Below are 18,178 nucleotides of genomic sequence, written 5' to 3'. Positions count from 1 at the left end.
GTAGCACAGAGCTGGAGAGCATGAGATTTCATTGCACTACTCAGATTGGCACACAATTAAAAACATAAATTCTTTATTTCTGAAACTTTCCTTTAATATTTTCAGATTGAAGTACCTGGTGACTGAAGCTATGAAAGTGAAACATCAGATAAGGGAGAACTACTATATTGCAAATACACGAGCTGCCTTTCCAGTCATTTTGTTTTCAGTTAGAAGCTAGAAATGGCATACTAGTAGAACACATTACTTTGTAGGTAAAAGTTGTATTAAAAATACAGGAATAAATCTTTTCTAAAAGTCAAATAAATTTATAAACAAATGTAATTAAATGACTAGGATTACCATAGTAACTAAAGCAAAACCAATTCAAACTACAATTTCTAATCAAACTGACTCCAATGTAGTCACTAATTGATACAAGCCAAAGAAACTCAAAAATATTACAACCGGACTCATGAAGTCCTGGCTGCCTGAATCAATGATAAAAATTCAGGAATTCATTGTTCTGCAGAAGACCTTCACACAGGCAAAATATGTAGTTCTGTAATTATTTTAGAAGTTTATTGTTTTAATTTCACCAAATTAGTTAAATTCATACTTTTTTATAATATAAAAAGACTTCCCTGAAAATAGAAATCTATGCAATCTCTAAAATTCTTTCAGGCTCCCTAATACCAAGTCTCCACCCAATGCAGATAAAGGAGCTGCTTACATGACAAGAAAGAGACTGGTTAGAGAGTAGTCAAAAATCGTATTGTCTTTCTTTTATCTAACTGGAGATCTCGAGTGAGACTCTGTGTAGGAGAGACTAAACTGGATACCATATTTTCTACATTTGCTGCCAGTTTTAATACCCAAGTTACATACGAAAGCAGAAAACTCAGCAGTAACGGGAGTGTGGTGATATTGGAGGTATTGCCATTGGATGAGACAGGGGGATAAAATGCCTAAAATGTTTATATGATTGGATTCATTGCAGACACATTTGGGTGAAAATTATTTCCTGAGTGGAGTCCATATTCCACTGAGAAACTTCCAATCCTTGTGATCCTTGAGGCACAGAGCTCGAGGACTGGCTTGGCATGAGCAGAGATTTTAGTTCAATTATCACTCTCTTTTTCATCACTGGCTAAGAACTCACCTAACAAGATTGCCCTGGCAGCATCTGTCATATTTGAAGCCATGATTAATCTGTCTCCTGTTGAGAAATTTCTGATTGCAACATCTTCTGAGCTGTTTAGAACAGAGCATGTTCCATTGATAGCCACATCTGTAAGGAACTAGGACCAATCTGAAGCTCTCAGGACTTGAAGAAAGACTTCCCCAGAGTTGAGAGATCTGGTAATAATTATTGATCTATTTGTAGGGGCTGGATTATGGTATATCAGTGAGACATGAGATGTTTTTGGAGGTATAGAACTTTAAATGTTAGTGAGGAATGTTGTGTTTTAAGTCTATCAAATTAAACATGAGATAGAAAGACTGTGCTATGACTATGCACGAGGGTGAAGTTACATTGCAGAGCTTTTAAGACATTTTTTTTGGTGAGCTTGCCCTTTCAGGAAGCTGTAGCATTTAGAAAGCAGATATTAGTATATTTGATTCACAGTGAAAGAATGTATTGCAATTCTATACCTGGGAAAAGTTAGCAATAGATGTTTTTTTAAATGAATCTTTCTTTTGGGTTGTGCATGTAGGGATTTGGGAAATAATGTATGAATTTTGTTTTAAAATTTGTCTAGCATTTTTTGAAAAAGTACTTTATTGTCTTATGACCAGAATCACCTGAAGGGAAACATGGGGTTAGTGATCAATGAAAGAGACCTCCTTGCTTACAGAAACTATGAACACCTTCTGATAATTTATGAAGGACACCCCATTCTTCTTTTCCTCTGATTGTAATAATATGGTCTTACTGAGTGAGGAGTGAAAAGTGGTTCCTATAAATGTAGATGATATTAAAGAAGAACATGCTCCTCTAACTCTCAATGCAGACCTACACTTGAAGCTAAGGAGCTGAGGATGCGTCAACCTGATAGACTAATATCCAGACATTGAGATTAAAGAATCAATCTTTAGTTCTATGTATCAAAGTTTAACCATTGTAATGTCTTGTGTGTGTTTACAAAGTATTTATTCTTTATTTTCCATTTCTAGATATAATAAAGCAGTTCTTACCAGACATTCTTCATCTCTGAAAAAAGAAACCAGTTCAAAAATACAGTCACTTTAGCACACTTAGCACTTCAAATCGGAAATATGATAGTGTGGAACTAAATTTGGGAATAGGAATAGGGTATTAAAGCCGTCAATTTAAGTCTGTCATGACTGCTCTCACATTCCTTCACCAGCTTATCCTATTTTTCCTTTACTTTGTAAAAAAATTGAGAGAACAGTTATTTCCTGCACACTGCCTTCTTTGCTACTTTTCATTTGATTATTTAACATTTTGAAGGGATTACCTTTCAGAACTTATTTTGCCAGGCAGAAAGGAAGCTTGGCTCTTCATGTTGTAGAAGACAGGTGCTGGGAGCCATTAGCCAAATAGGTATCACAATTTCCTTGCCAGCGTACCCCATGTTGCAGTGACATTGAATGTAGGTGACCTTGCTCAAGGACCAAGGCGGATTAGGGCGTTCCCGGTTTAGGTTCCAGGTTTAAGGTTTAAGATTATTCCTGCTGGGAATAGGGCGTATCCTGCTGCCTGAGTTCCCCTTGAGTTCTCACGGGATTCAGACAGTATATTTTTGGAGATAGAAGCCCAGTGGATGTGGATTTGGGCAGAGAACGTGGATTTCCCCAGAACGTGATTGTAGACGGCTGGTGTGAGTTTGGGAATAAAGAGTTGCTGTTTGAATCTACAAGCTGTGTGGTGGCTCGTGATTGTGTGCCCAGCCAGACTGCGGCAGACAGGAAGTCTCCCTAGATGACAGAAAGTCGCTATAGATGTTTGCTAAGTCATCTTTCTCTCCTCCCCCGGGCCTTTTACTCCCCATTCATCCTAAAACTCCTCTCTTCTGCTCCCTCTAGGCTTGGCACACACAGCTACTGACCTCTTAGCCTATTTGAAGATCCTATCAAAGTTGCCTAGTCCTGCTTCTTTGATTCAAAGGAGCTTAATCTTCCAATCTGATTTGTAGGCCTGGAGATCCTATTGTGTAAAGAGTTCCTTTTGTTCCCAGTCTCACCTCTCTTCCTCGTTGTTCATTAAGTCCTTCATTCTATGGGTGGAGGAAAACAGAGAAGTAATTTAGAGCTTCTGATTGATTACCTTTACTACTCATAACTGTGTAAATGGTGACTTACTGTTTTGATGAGATGAAAGATGTTGGAGCTTTGTGAGACACAGAGATGGGGGCAAGACAGTACCTAAACTTTGTATAGAGCCAATTGGTTTTAGATTGAAAATATATAAAAATGGATAATATGGCAGATGCCCAAGCATTCTTCCAGACAATTTCTGGCAAATTCAGTCACTTGTATAACTGCCAAAAATCCTGTAATAGAAACTACAAGGAATAACTAAATTGATTATTACAGGTAGAAATTCTAAATATTGAAGACTTTGCTCTATATCAAAACATCCTAGAGTTTTACTCTACAATGAGTTTATATCTATACATTACTATTTGTAAACATCATAAACTATATTTTATTATAAAAGTAATTCAAACTAATAGAGTAATTGAGGCTATTTTATAACTAATAAATAATATAGTGTGAGAAGTTTATTTCCAGCAAAGCCTTTTGGAAGAATCCTTTCAATGATTTTGACAATCAAACATTTTTGTTTATTTATTTAAACAAATTTTAAATGAAAATTTAATAATCCAATAGCAGTTTCTTAAAAATTGTTTTTGCTTTTCTAACCCCAAAGTTTGCAGAACTCTGTACGTACTTGACACTTTTAAGTTGACAATCTTTTTTGTCATTACTTTAAGTAGTAGCTAAGAATACATTTAATAACATATCATAATTACTGGCAGTTTAAAATAAAATTGTTACTTGGCACATATGTGTGTATATGTGTATGTGTGTGGTACTGGGGCATGAATCCAGGGATACTCTAAAACTGAGCTATATCTGCAGCCATTTTTATATTTTGAGACAGTTCCACTAAGTTTCCCATGTTGGCATTTAACTTGTGATCCTCCTGCCTCAGCTTCTGAAGTTGCTGAGATTACAGATGTGCAACATCACACTTTTTTACATTTTTTAATGAATCCAATAGAATAGTAATTTGAAACCTAATATCATCCATTGAAAAAAATTCCTTTATTTAATTAAGTTTTATTTTCTTTTTTTTTGTCCCTGAATTCATATTCTCATTCTACTTTTTTCTACAGGTGTTTTATGTATGCCTAGAAATACATATGCTAATGTAGTATATTTGTATGTTTACAAGTCTTTAATGATTAATAGATTTTTCTCTGGTACTAAAAAGCACATAAACAATGGGGCTAGGGTTATGGCTCAGTGGTAGAGCACTTGCCTCACATGAGTGAGGCCTTGGGTTCAATCCTCAGCACCACACAAAAAAATAAATAAAAATAAAGATACTGTGTCTATCTACAACTTTTTTAAAAGTATGTTTAAAAAAGTGCATACAAATTGAAATTGAAATTGCTTTCATTTCATGTGACTAAAAAGTTGCCTCTTATTTTCATTCTAAATGATATTTAATTTTAACTTTATTAGTATATAAATGGTCAAAGAACTACAAACCTATTAAAAATTTAATGAATAATAATTGAGCATTAAAGGTAAGATCCTATTAATAATGCATCCCTTAATGACACAAAAAGACCATTTCTTTTAAATTCATGCATCCACTGTCTTATTTATTGATGAAACAAAATTCATCATTAATCTTTTCCACTTTTTGGAATAGATGTAAATGCTGAGAAACTATGTTTGCATGCCATTCACTCCTTTGAATTTTTTCTGTACCTCTGTATCATGAATCACTTAATGATGTATCAACAAGATTTGTCTTATGATCTCTGCTAACAAGTCGAGTAGATTCTTTTCCAAATTTTTTAAAGCCAAGAAGTAGAAATTACTGGTTTGCAGAAGTTAATTGCCCTTGGAAAGCAACTTTTTCTTTATTTACAGTCACTTTCTTTCCCAATATCAATACTGCCATAAATTTTTTGTTGTTGTTAAGGAGTCCCAAATGATTTTACAACTCGTGACAATTTGTCATAGTAAGAAGTGGAGGAGATAAGGTTCTCCTCTGTTTGAAAGGAGTTTGAAAGGAAAACCCTGCTTAGAGCCCGAAGTCCTCAGGTGATATCCATATAACAAAAGAGTGTTTTATGGGAGTCCAAAGCCTAGAATTTGATCCTTTTAAAACAATTTAAGTGCCTATGTATTTTTTTCAAAATTTTAGTGTATCCTAGTATGAAGATAAAGACTTCTGGTATATACAAGTCTTCTGACAATTCTTTCCCCCAATTTAACAAATCATTATGTTTCATTTTATTATATATTATCACCTTTATGCATGATTTAACAGCTTTATCTAAAATTCAATTCATACATTATAGTTTAGACATCCTTCTATAATTGAAAAAAAAAGAGCACTTGCCTAGCATGTGTGAGGCACTGTGTTCAATCCTCAGCACCGAATATTAAAAAATAAAGGTCCATCAATAACAACAAAAAAAAAAATTAAAAAGAAAACAGACAATGAGAATAAAAAATGTTTTACAAAAAGATCCCTCCCTCACCTTCAAATTGAGAATTTCTCTTCTTACTATAAATATACTGAGTAGAACTTCTGAGGTATAAGATATGAATATTATCCAAAACTTCTAGTAAATACAGCAATGTTTTCAAATAAGTTGCACTAATTTATGCCAATACAGTAATCATTGGGAACACCTGCTTTGCAACCTTGTTTTTCTTTTCTTTTTAAATGGAGTATAATTATATTCAGGAAAATGCACCTTGTAATTATACAGTTTGATGAGTGTTGACAATGACCCCGATTAAGATGACTGCCATCACCTTCAAGGTTTCTACTTGTGTCTTTATGGCCAACCCCCTCCAGCAAATAAATACTTCTATTCCTATAGATTAATTTGATCTGTTCTTGATCTTCACAGAATTGGAATTATAGAATATGCATTCTTTGGGGTCTGGCTTCTTTCAGTCAGTGTAATGTTTGTGAAATTTATCCATGCTGCTGAAATTGTCAATGAATAGTATTCTATTGCATAAATAAAATTGAGCATCTATTATTGATGAATGTTTGAATTATTTTCAATAATTTTCTACTCCTATAAAGATGATGTATAACTATAGTACTTCTGAAAAAAATTTTTCCTCCTTTTCATTTTTCAGTAAGTACCAATAAGGTGATTGCTTTTTTTTCAAATATAAAAGTCTTTCCACTTCGAAAGATCCATCACTTGGCATTAAAAATTAGGATATTCAATAGTATATTTATTCCAATGGTGATTCAATAGAATAAACTTTTCCATAGAAAGACCAGAAGGCAACTTTGGGGCTTAGAATAAATCTTTACCTTGAAATCAATAGAAACAAAAGTACTCTAGAAAAAAAAATCACCAGAAATTATATTCAATAACTAGTCATACAATGATTTTCTCCTGACTACCTGAATTTGGGAAGGAAAGAATAAAGAAAAAACTTTACCAATACCATGCTGGTAGACCAATGGTACAGAATAGAGGACACAGAGACTAACCCACAAAATTACAATTATCTTATATTAGACAAAGATGCCAAAACCATGCGTTGGAGAAAAGATAGCCACTTCAACAAATGGTGCTGGGAAAACTGGAAATCCACATGTAACAAAATGGAATTAAACCCTTATCTCTCACCATGCACAAAACTCAACTCAAAGTGGATCAAGTACCTAGGAATTAAACCAGAGACTCTGCATCTAATAAAAGAAAAAGTAAGTCCTAATTTTCATCATGTGGGATTAGGCTCCAACTTCCTTAATAATACTCCTGTAGCACAAGAATTAAAACCAAGAATCAATAAATGGGAAGGATTCAAACTAAAAAGTTTCTTCTTAGCAAAAGAAAAAATCTGTAAGGTGAACAGAGAACCTACATCCTGGGAGCAAATTTTTACCTCTCACACATCAGATAGAGCACTAATCTCTAAGGTATATAAAGAACTCAAAAAACTAAGCACCAAAAAAAAAAAACCACCCAATCAATAAATGGGCCAAGGACCTGAACAGACACTTCTCAGAAAAGGATATACAATCAACAAACATATGAAAAAAATGTTCATTATCTCTAGCAATTAAAGAAATGCAAATCAAAACTGCTCTAAGATATCATCTCATTCCAGTCAGAATGGCAGCTATTATGAAGACAGACAACAATAAGTGTTGACGAGGATGTAAGGAAAAAGATACACTCATACACTGCTGGTGGGACTGCAAATTGGTGCAGCCAATATGAAAAGCAGCGTGGAGATTCCTTGGAAATCTGGGGACAGAACCACCATTTGACCCAGCTATTCCTCTCCTCAGCCTATACCCAAAAGACTTAAAATCAGCATACTACAGGGACACAACCACATCAATATTGATAGCAGCACAATTTACAATAGCTAAACTATGGAATCAACCTAGATGCCCTTGAGTAAATGAATGGATAAAAAAATGTGGCATATATACACAATGGAATCTTACTCAGCAATAAAAGAGAATAAAATCATGGCATTTGCAGGTAAATGGATGGCACTGGAGAAGATAATGCTAAGTGAAGTTGGCCAATCCTAAAAAACCAAATGCCAAATGTTTTCTCTGGTAGAAGGAGGCTGATTTACAGTGGGGTAGGGAGGGAGAGCATGGGAGGAATAGACAATCTCTAGATAGGGCAGAGGGCTGGGAGGGAAAGAGAGGAAGCAGGGGGTTAGCAAGGATGGTGGAATGTGGTGGACATCATTATCCAAAGTACATGTATGAAGACACCAATTGGTGTCAACATACTCTATATACAACCCGAGATATGAAAAATTGTGCTGTATATGTGTAATAAGAATTGTAATGCATTCCACCATCATTTATTTTTAAAAAATCAATAAAAAGAAAAAAAAACCATTACCTTCCATTCTTGCCTAGGCACTACAGTTAAGAGATCTGGGGAAGCGGACCTTTGTTCAAAAAAGAAATCCTAAATTTTCTTTTTCAGCTTTTTATCATCTGCCTCTAAATCTCATCTGCAAACTCTGGAGCATGTCATGTGTCTCAGTCACCTCCCATTTGGTCCCAGAAACTATAGGAACTAGAAAGATGTGATGCCTTTCCTCACTGATCATACAGGTCATGGTCAATTCTTCCATAATAAAAGACAGGTTGATAAGAAAAGAGCATAATAAACTTATTCAATCAAAGTGTTATATGACATGGGAGATTTCAAAACTAAAGACCCCAAGACCTAGGGAAAACTGTTTTTCTGCTTGAATTTGATGAACAATGGACACGTGTTCTAAATGTGATTGGACACAAAGATATGATGTAATGTTAACAGACTCAAGAGGGGAAACCCAGCAGGACTTGACTGTTCAGATTCTTCTTCGCCTCTGTGTAGCATTCCTTCCTCCCAGGTATAGTGTAGGATTCTTCTCGAATGAGAGTCTCCAAGAAAGAAGGGGGAAAGGAGAGAATAACCTTTCTATGCCTCATGGCTTGTTTTGTAGGCCTTCTAGTTTTCATGACATGCATCGGGGAAGAATTCTGGTTCCTATGACCAGCTTTCTATGACTTGGGTGAGGGGAAGGGAGAAAGGGTGAGAAACAGGGAGTAGGAAGTCAGGGAGAGAGAATTTGCTTCTGAAGATTTCCAAGCTCTTTTACTTCAAAATACTCAGCATGGTAGAGCTTCATACCTTGGGGTCCCAATACTGAGCCCCAATAATTTCAGCTATTGAAAGAGAGATGTCAAAATCTCCAATTATGAAACTAAATTCCATTTAGTCCTGTCAGTCAGTTTTTTCTTCATATATTCTAAGTGATACTATTAGATGCCTAATTATCTTCTTGCTGAATAGACTTTTGTCTTCCATATGAATGAATATTTTGAAATAGCCCTCTAGCTCTGATAATCTTTGTGTCTTGAAGCCTATTTTTTTCTGGTACGGCTATATCAGCTTTCTTGTATATACTGTTTACATGGTATACTTCTTGAATTCTTTTATTTTCAATCTGTTTTCATTTATATTTGAAGTACACCACTTGTTGAAAGAGTGTATTTGGGCTTTGCTTTCTTATTGTCTGGTAATTTCTGTATTTTAATTGGAATGTTTTGTGCATTAACAATGTAATTTTTGATAAAATTGGATTTAAGTCTGCCATCTGGACCTCTTACTGTTTGTTTTCCAATTTCCTTCTTTCTCTTCACCTCTTCTTTCTCTCCATTCCTTTCTTCCTCTTTCTTTTCCTCTTACCTTCTTTACCTGCCTTCCTTTAGGATGAGCAAATAGTTTTTAGCACGCTGTCTTGATTCTTTTCTTGATGATATATGATATACCTATCTCAGGACTGCAGTATTGTACCCTGTGATTTGAGTCATAAAGAATGAAAGAAGGAAAGACTAATCAAGAGTTCAGGATAATGATACAGGCATTGGGTGGAGATACTACATCGGAGAGGTAACAGTAGTAATTGAAACTGTTTTTTGAAGATTGAAAGAAAAAAGTAAATGTTGAGCTAGGTTCTGAAAAGAAAACTGAAAGAAGAGCATTATTATTTAGTAATAGATTGGTTATAGGGTATGCAGAAATCAGAGAATATAAGAAAATTTCTAAGTTCCTACTCTCAGGATTAGGGGAAAAGCAGTTTAGAATTGAAAAGAGAAAAGTAGTCTGGAAAGAGGAAAAGAGGGTGATTTTATTCAGGGGGTATGTTGTATTAAAGTTTCCAAAAAGAAATTTAAGTGGATTTGGTTCAAGAAAATGTGGGATGAGAGCCCAGATGACCTATCAAGGTAGAGCTCATGTACTTATACTTACTTTTCATCTAGAAAATGTATAAAAGCCTGTGGTTAGTGAGAGCTACTTGAGGGAATGAGTTTGGGGGTGAAGAGTGCTCAGTGGACAGAACACATCATGCTGCTAGGTGGGGGGCAGGTGGAGACATGTGGGTGTGGCTGGCAAATGATGGAGCTGGGAGTCAAACCTGGGAAGCACAGGAAGGGGCAGGTAACCAAGAGACAGCAGGAGAGATTCCACCTGTGAGACCCTGGGATTTATCTGTTTTGTCAGCTAGTTTCTTTAAATAATAAACTCAAGAACAAGTTCTCAAAGCCTCTGCGAAGTACCTGGTTGTGAATACCAGATTCCTTTGGAACGTCCTTCTGCCTGCTTCCATTATTTTCTAAGGGCTTCCAGATATATTCATTCAAGGGATATCAAAGGAGAGGTCAGGCTTGGTATGAATTTGGAAATGCAGCAAAGGCATCCATCTGCTCTTATGTCTTCCTAAAAATGAAGATGCATCCTGCCTTAGATTCCTGGATTTTGTAATTGTTCATGAGTTAAATAGGCTACCTTTTAACATGAGGTCTTTCAAAAACTGCAACAGCCTTATAAGATAGGCTCTTCAGGGCATGACATTTTGGCCCCATGTATTACCCATGATAGGAAAAGGAAGGCCCAAACTGTAGGTCTTGATCTCTGCCTTTTAGTCTTCCTCTAAGCTCTTTCATCATTCCCAGGAACTTCTAATTCTACATTACGGTCAAGAAGAGGATAATAAACTCCACCAACTCTTTGCACAGCTGGGAAAATACTTTGTAATATGATAAACAGAATGAAAAATAAGCTGAATGTATGATGCCATAAGCTTATGGCTAACATCTCAGAAATATAGAGAAATAATAATTCAAGTGTATTTTGTGTCTACTGGGAGTATTATTCACCAACAACTAGACACGGGGAATTGCTCAAACATAGATAATTAAGTCAGAAGTTAAATAAAATAATAGCACCCAGATGGCCTTTTACAATTATGTACACTTTTGTTGTTTTCTGTACAATTCCTCCCTTCCTTCCTCCCTTCCTCCCTTCCTCTCACTTTTTTCCTACATTACCTTTTCCTTTCTTCCTTCCCTCCACCTCTTTCTAACTTTTCTCTCTTCAGGGTGGAAAGGAGGCTCTTTTATCTAGTTGCTTTGCCTCTACATTCATATAAATAATATTGGATGTTTTATCCTCATAAATAATAATGGATCTTTTATCCTTTTCTCCAAATGATTATCTACTACATGTTTTCTACCTCCCACATACTCTATCTTCCTATGGATAGAGATTTCTTATTTCAATCTTTTTGAACAGACTGATCAAGAAAAGATGAAACAAAAATTTTTGCTGTCACTGATGATAAGAGATATGATCATGGCTTTTATTGATGTTACACTTGGCTTCCTTTTACAATTATGTACATGATTGTAAATATATAATTTATATTACATATATAAATACATAATTTTCATAACTTCCTTGCGCTGTGAAGATGTCACACATTTTACTTACATTTTATTGGCCATGTTTCCATAGGCTTTGTTTTAGTGATCAACTATGGAAATGATCCCTGAAAGTATAGTCTTTGGCTTTGTTTTAAATTTCTTTTATTTTCTTGGCAAGTAACCTGCATACAAAAGATATTGTCATATTTCTGGGCTCTAATTCATTTTCTATTTTGTCAGGAATAAGAATTCAATACTAAAATCTGTTAAGACAAAACTGCTGCTCTGTTTTAATCTTCTCATGAGTTATACTGTGCCTGAGCTTTATAATGTCTATTTGCAGAATACTTTGAAGAATTTCCTATCAATTAATTTATTGAGAATAATTTTATTAGAGGGAATAAGAATGAGTTAAAAAAATGAGTAAAGTTGATCTTGCCAAAATTTTAAATTGACATTTACTATCTGTGGAAAAAATAATAATTACAAAGATTAAACATGTATATGCTCAAACCATGGTATAAAAATTATAGATTAAGTAGGTAGGGCATTCTATGTAGTCAAAATTGAAAATTATTGATCAAAGTAATGAAAACAAATTCTTAACTGCTCTTACATGTTCATATCTGAGAAGTATTATACAAAATATGCTGTCATTTTTCACAATTCAATTGAAAGAATTGTGTTAAGACAAAGCTGTATGAAGAAGGCTAGAGACACAAATGATAAGAACAATATGAATGCAAGCAAAGTATAGAAGGTGGTTCTTGCCTTTAAAGAAGCCTGTGACAGAGGTGGAGAGCAAGACATACACATCTGAAAGAATCACTGAGTGATAGATATAACAATAGCCACCATTATTCAGAGCCAAACATTATTAGAATAATACAAGATATGTTATAACAATAGCTACCATTTATTCAGAGTCAAATATCATAGATGTTTTATAGACATTGTCATCTTATTCGCTGTGTCATTATTTATTATTGGGAGATAACCCCATAGGTAGGTGATACTATCACAATGATATAGGTAAGGAAATTAAGTCTCAAGGGAAGTTAAATTGACTAATGATAGTCTCGTGACTAATAATAATAACAACAACTATAATTGCCAATACTTGTAAAGTGTCTCCAGTGTGTGGCTTTGGTGGAAGAAGTGATAGGTTTGAGAGAAGAGGAGCTGTGGGTGACGTCCAGTTCTGCTTCCTGCAGTTAAGAATCTGAGAGCAATATTTTCATGACTAACTTAATCTCTGAAGGACAGAGCCAGAATTTCAACTCCAAACTTTTCAAAAACCACTCATTATTACCATTATGTTGCCATTGAGCAAACAGATTCATCAGAGAGTCATATGTAAACACTGGGCTTCATGTCCTTTCCCAACCAAAGCACATTAGAGCTCCCTGTAGGGTGCTTGTACCTGCATATTCTAGCCAACTCTCTCCCTCATTTCTGACCATAGTGGAGAATTAGGATGTGGATTAATCACATATACTATCTAAGCATGGGCATGAATTCTGGTTGAATGTCTGTTTGATGAACCTGACAGTTCCTATTATGGGGCAATGAGAAGTGTGGAATGAAGATCTCTATTATTTCTGATAATCTTTGTTGAGAAATTGGTATCCTTGATATTATCATCAATATACATGTCAATGTAAAATGCATTACTTATGGGAGCTGCCTATATATAAGCCACAAGCATTTGATGTGAAATATTTAAACTTAGTTTGAAACAAAAAATGCAATAAGACAATATTTTTTTGAAAGTTTTATAATTACCCCTGACTTCAATAGCTAGGGGAAAATACATACAGCCATATACTGATATTATCATTTGCAACCAAATCTGGGTAAGACTGTAGCAGCTCTATCCATGGTCATGGAGGTATCTTCCTGAAGAAACTTTTGAAAGACAAGGTTCTGAGTTGGAGCTATTTGCATCTTTTTTTAGCTTTCCCTGCATTACACAGATTTCTGTATGTGTGTGGTATAGTGAGTAGAGAAATAAACAAATATCAAAATTGTAATTAAACATATTATAATCTAGGTCATAATATGTTTAATTGGTGTTATTCAAGCAGTAAAATCATAACAGCAAATAAAATTGTAAGTCATACTTAGAGCATTTCTATATGACTCTCTAATAAAGTCATATATGTAATATATACATACAAACATAGATTAATATATGTTAATTGTATTAATCATATGTAGTTTCACTTAAGATTACACATGAAGCCTTTTTACAAATACCCATTGGAGACATGTTTTACAGATCAGCAGTGTGAAGCTGATTTAGAGTGATAGATCAACATATCTATTATTGATTATATTTATATTAACCTATATTGATTTAATGTGGGTATCTGAGACCAATAGTCTCATCTTTGAAGACTGAAAATCTCCTGGAAATTATAATATCTCCTCTTAGTGTAATATCATTATAGATGTTAGTGAGAACAAGCATTATGTCAACATGGGACACAGAAGAAGACAATATTCATCAGGGAACTGTCATAGAAACAGGTCAAAGAAATGAGGACTCTTGGAGTTATCATTAAGGAGAGGTACCTCAATCAGGCAGACTTACCCAACAATTATGGTTAATAATATAAGGCTTAGATTGGGCCAAGCAGGGAAGCACACCCTGTTAAGAGGTGCCTGAAAAGAAGCTCTTTGGATTTGGCTTGCTCCTCCTTACAAAATGAGACACATGGAGACTTCTCTGGCTTGGGTGTGTCACCCTTTTATATCCAGCTCCATTACCTGGAAGGCTGAAACAAAGGTAGCTTTTGGGCTCTACGTCATGGTTACAAAAAACAACCTGTTCCTTCTGGTGCCACCCTGGGAGATTCCAGCTCTTCCTACAAGCAGCATACTGTGCTAGTTACATAGTCCTCTTCCCTTGCACCATTACAAGTCCTCACATGCTCTCTAACTTGGAGATTTCAGAAGAGAGCAGGATCTGCTCTACCCCAGGGACACCAAGATCATCTGGCCAATAACTGATTCCAAAGCCTCAAAATGCCAATCATTCAAGCAGAAACCAGGACATGTAATTTTCAATGCCCTGAGAGAGAAGTCTGACTTTTAAAAATGTCCCTATTATTTTTCCAATAGATATAGCCCTGAATTAAAGATGTTATCAATTCCTTCCTTTCTTCCATACAAAATTTTTCATGGAATGATTTCTGAATAATTCTGTATGTTACTTGCTAAAGCATATCCTAGAAGTATATGTTTTTTGTTCTCTCCCATAGTAGTGTAAATAAAATAGTATTATAAAAAGAATACACCAGATTTCATTTTGCAGAATTTCTCTTTGATGACAAATCCGTTAATATTTCCTTTCCCAGGCATACTCCAAATGTGGCAGCTTTTAGCAACAGCATGCTGGGTGCTTCTTCTTGGACCTATATATGGTTGTAAGAAAGGAAGCATTACAAATCCTGAAGCTAATATGAATATTGTAAGTCACGCATTGAAAAAGCCCATTAAGATAGGAATTATTAATTAGTCATCATTTTAGTTACAATTGGTGTGACGGTCTGGTTTTCAGCAATTCTTCCAGTGCCTAAATCTGTGCTTTCTCCCGCGTTCCTTGGCATGGCTAACTAATCCAGGAGTTGTAACCTAAATTGGTGCAGCAATATTCTCTCTCCTGGTGGTTTGAGTTACCATCTAATGGTGGCTTCCTAGACCTACTACCACACTGCCGAACTCACAGTCCATGAATGTATGTCCTCAAATTCAAGTTTTCCTCTTCCTCCCATAGTAAAGCACAATTTTTCCTTGCTAGTCTGAGTGCTTTTTGGCTTTTCATCCTTTTATAATGATTGTAAGAATAACAAACATTTTTTAAAAAAAACTTTCTTTGTTCCAGACACTGTCTTACATCTATTACAGATAATCCTCACAACATATGTGTGAGGAGATACTATTATTATCTCAACAGTAAAATGAGCACAGAAAGGTTAAGTAACTTTCCTAGAGTAACAGCTAATAAGAAGCAGAACAGGAATTCAGTGGTAGATAGTCTCTCTTCAGAATCTGGGTTCTTAACCTCTATTTTAGATAGCCTCATAAATTATGCACACATCTATGTGCTGATAGAGGCAAATGCATGGTTTTATTATAAGAAATTGAATTTTTTTCTGTAATCAATCTTGTTTTTATCTTTTCCTAGTTTATAATCTTGGACAAATCACTAATCTTCCTGAACTTCATATTTCTCAACTGTAAAATCGGTACAATTCTATCTGAAAGGTCTCTTGTAAGGATTAATGAGACAGGACATAGAAAGCTCTATGCAGAAGATATCCCACAGCATCCTCTTTCTTGTGTATCTGTGGTTGGGTATCTTCTACTGACCCTTCTAACAACCTCAGTTCTTTAATACCTTTCTCTTTGCCCAAGAGGCTGATCTATAAGGACTAGGTTGAAAAGCTCCCTTCATCTTTGATTTTCAGATCCATTTTGCTAATGAAAATCTTAAGCACAAGTTATATAAAAAAGGGGAGAATGAGGTCAGGTATTTTTACTGCCCTACCTTCAACCCCGTGAAAATCAAATTCAACTAGCTATCTCCCTCAATGTTGCCCTTTCTGCTCAATTATAAACAACAAGGTACTGCACAATCCTGTGGTCTCATTCATTAGATGGCCACACAAATTTGTATCAGAACATTTTGAGAATGAAATAATGTGTATTAATAATTCTAGGTCAACAGGCAAAACTACATACTGTCCTGAGCAGTCTGGGATGTAGAAACCGGCACGTGGAGTCATCCCACCCTGCCTTACCTATGCCTTTGCAATCCCTTCTAGAAACCCTTAAATCATCCTAATTTTCCCCATCGTATACTGTCCCAACATATAGATTGATGAACATGAAGTTGCAACTTAAAATACTATTATATTTCAATATGTGCAAAAAATGTAAGAGATGATATCACAATTTGTATTTTTCTTTCCCTGTTCTAGAGTCAGATTATTTCTTACTGGGGTTATCCTTGTGAAAAGTATGATGTTGTGACAAAGGATGGCTATATCCTTGGAACTTATAGGATTCCTCATGGAAGAAGATGCCCAAGGAAAACTGGTATGATTTGTTTTGTTATGAAAGGAAAAACACCTAAAGCATGAATGCCTGGTAGCATCCTGGTAGCAGCAGAAAGGCTTTCATTCTAAAATAGGTTGCAGTCCTTCATTTGAGTAAGGAAATTGTCCCCCAATTTTCCTTGTATAACTTTTTGAAGTTTTAAATCATTTTCATATGCACCATTTATTTTATCTTGTCCTCTTCTCAAACAAACAAGAGACATACAACAACAACAACAAAAAAAAATTGTGTCTTATTTCAGTGATACCAGAGTACGGTTTTGAAAATCAGAAACCTAGGAGCCATTCTGGACACCACTTTTTTTTTTCCTCAGCTCTTGTTTTACAGCCAGTCACTAAAGACTATCAATTATGCCTTCTAAATTTCTCTCTAATCTGAAAGCTTCTCTCAGCTTTAGTCACTCAATCTAGTGATACTACTACCATACCTCTAAATGGCAATCACTGCTACTTATAATCACTCTCTACTCAAGACAGTGTGATTTTACCTTTGTGAAGTAAATATGACCTTAATAATTCTTTGCTTAAATTTTATAAAAGGGTCATTTCTAACTCCCTACATGAAGGTTGCTGTCTGTAGGTAGGGGGAAATCCATTTGGTAAACACCGTTTACTTTTTTCTCTCATTTTCTCAGCCCCTGTTCTTCTCTGGTATGTTGTAGAACAAAACTTCTCAATATCAGAAGGATTAAAGAAAAATCTAGATTTTTAAAAAGAGAGGGAAATAATGATGCTTCTGATTTTATAGAGTCAACTATTTGCCAGAATAACTCCAATGCTTTTGTAAAATACTCAGGAGAGTATTTTAAATCTTTACATCTTTTAAATGGCCTTGGACATTTTTTCGTTTCTGCTCCATAGCTGCTAAAATGTACCCAATAGAAATATCTACAACAAACAGCTGCTTGAGGGCTCAGATCATTGACAGATATGAGCTATGTCAGCTACCTGGCAGGTCGTGACTTTGGCAGTGCTAATAACACTCTTTCCCTTCTCTCCAAAACGTGACTAGATGGACATGAACATTAGTTTCTTACTTTGAAAATACTAAGTCTCTCTGAGAATTAAGTTAGCATACTCACTCTCAGAACATCAAGTCTAGTTCCAAAAGGGACCTGACATAGGGTTTTGAGGTACCAACATGGCATCACAAACTATTTATAAAGAAGAGAGCCATGCATGGTGGTGCACACCTATAATCCCAGTGGCTTGAGAGGTTGAGGCAGGAGATCACAAGCTCAAAGTCAGCCTCAGCAATTTAACAAGGCCCTAAGCAACTTAGCAAGACCCTGTCTCTAAAAATAAATAAAACTAGGGCTAGGGATATGGCTCAGTGGTTAAGCGCCCCTGGGTTCAATCCCTGGAGAAAGAAAGAAGAGAGAGAGAGAGAGAGAGAGAGAGAGAGAGAGAGAGAGAGAGAAGAGAAAGATTCTAGTTACTTAATTACTTCTTCTTCCCTCACTTTCTTTTTCAACACCACTCTCCCCTTACCCTCCTCCTCTTCTTTCTTTTCTCTCCCTTTTATTGGTGCTACCAAGGAATGACCCCAGGGACACTACCAGTGAGCTATATCGTCAGTCCTTTTCATTTTTTA

At 35.4% G+C, this 18,178-nt stretch overlaps 1 protein-coding gene across 1 annotated transcript in view; it reads left to right on the top strand.

Moving 5' to 3' along the window:
* The first annotated feature begins 1,264 nt into the window (after positions 1-1,264).
* Lipk (lipase family member K) overlaps positions 1,265-18,178 on the top strand; it is a 38,153-nt gene continuing 21,239 nt past the window's right edge. Inside the window, exons 1-3 of the mRNA XM_015498963.2 lie at positions 1,265-1,341; positions 14,821-14,933; positions 16,447-16,564. Coding sequence (XP_015354449.1) covers positions 14,832-14,933; positions 16,447-16,564 — 220 coding nt within the window. The 5' untranslated portion in view covers positions 1,265-1,341; positions 14,821-14,831. The remainder of the gene's footprint in view (positions 1,342-14,820; positions 14,934-16,446; positions 16,565-18,178) is intronic.

This window comes from Marmota marmota, unplaced genomic scaffold (assembly GCF_001458135.2).
Source record: "Marmota marmota marmota unplaced genomic scaffold, marMar, whole genome shotgun sequence".
NCBI lineage: Eukaryota > Metazoa > Chordata > Mammalia > Rodentia > Sciuridae > Marmota > Marmota marmota.
Note: the sequence above shows the minus strand (reverse complement) of the source record. Positions and strands in the feature narration are given on the sequence as shown.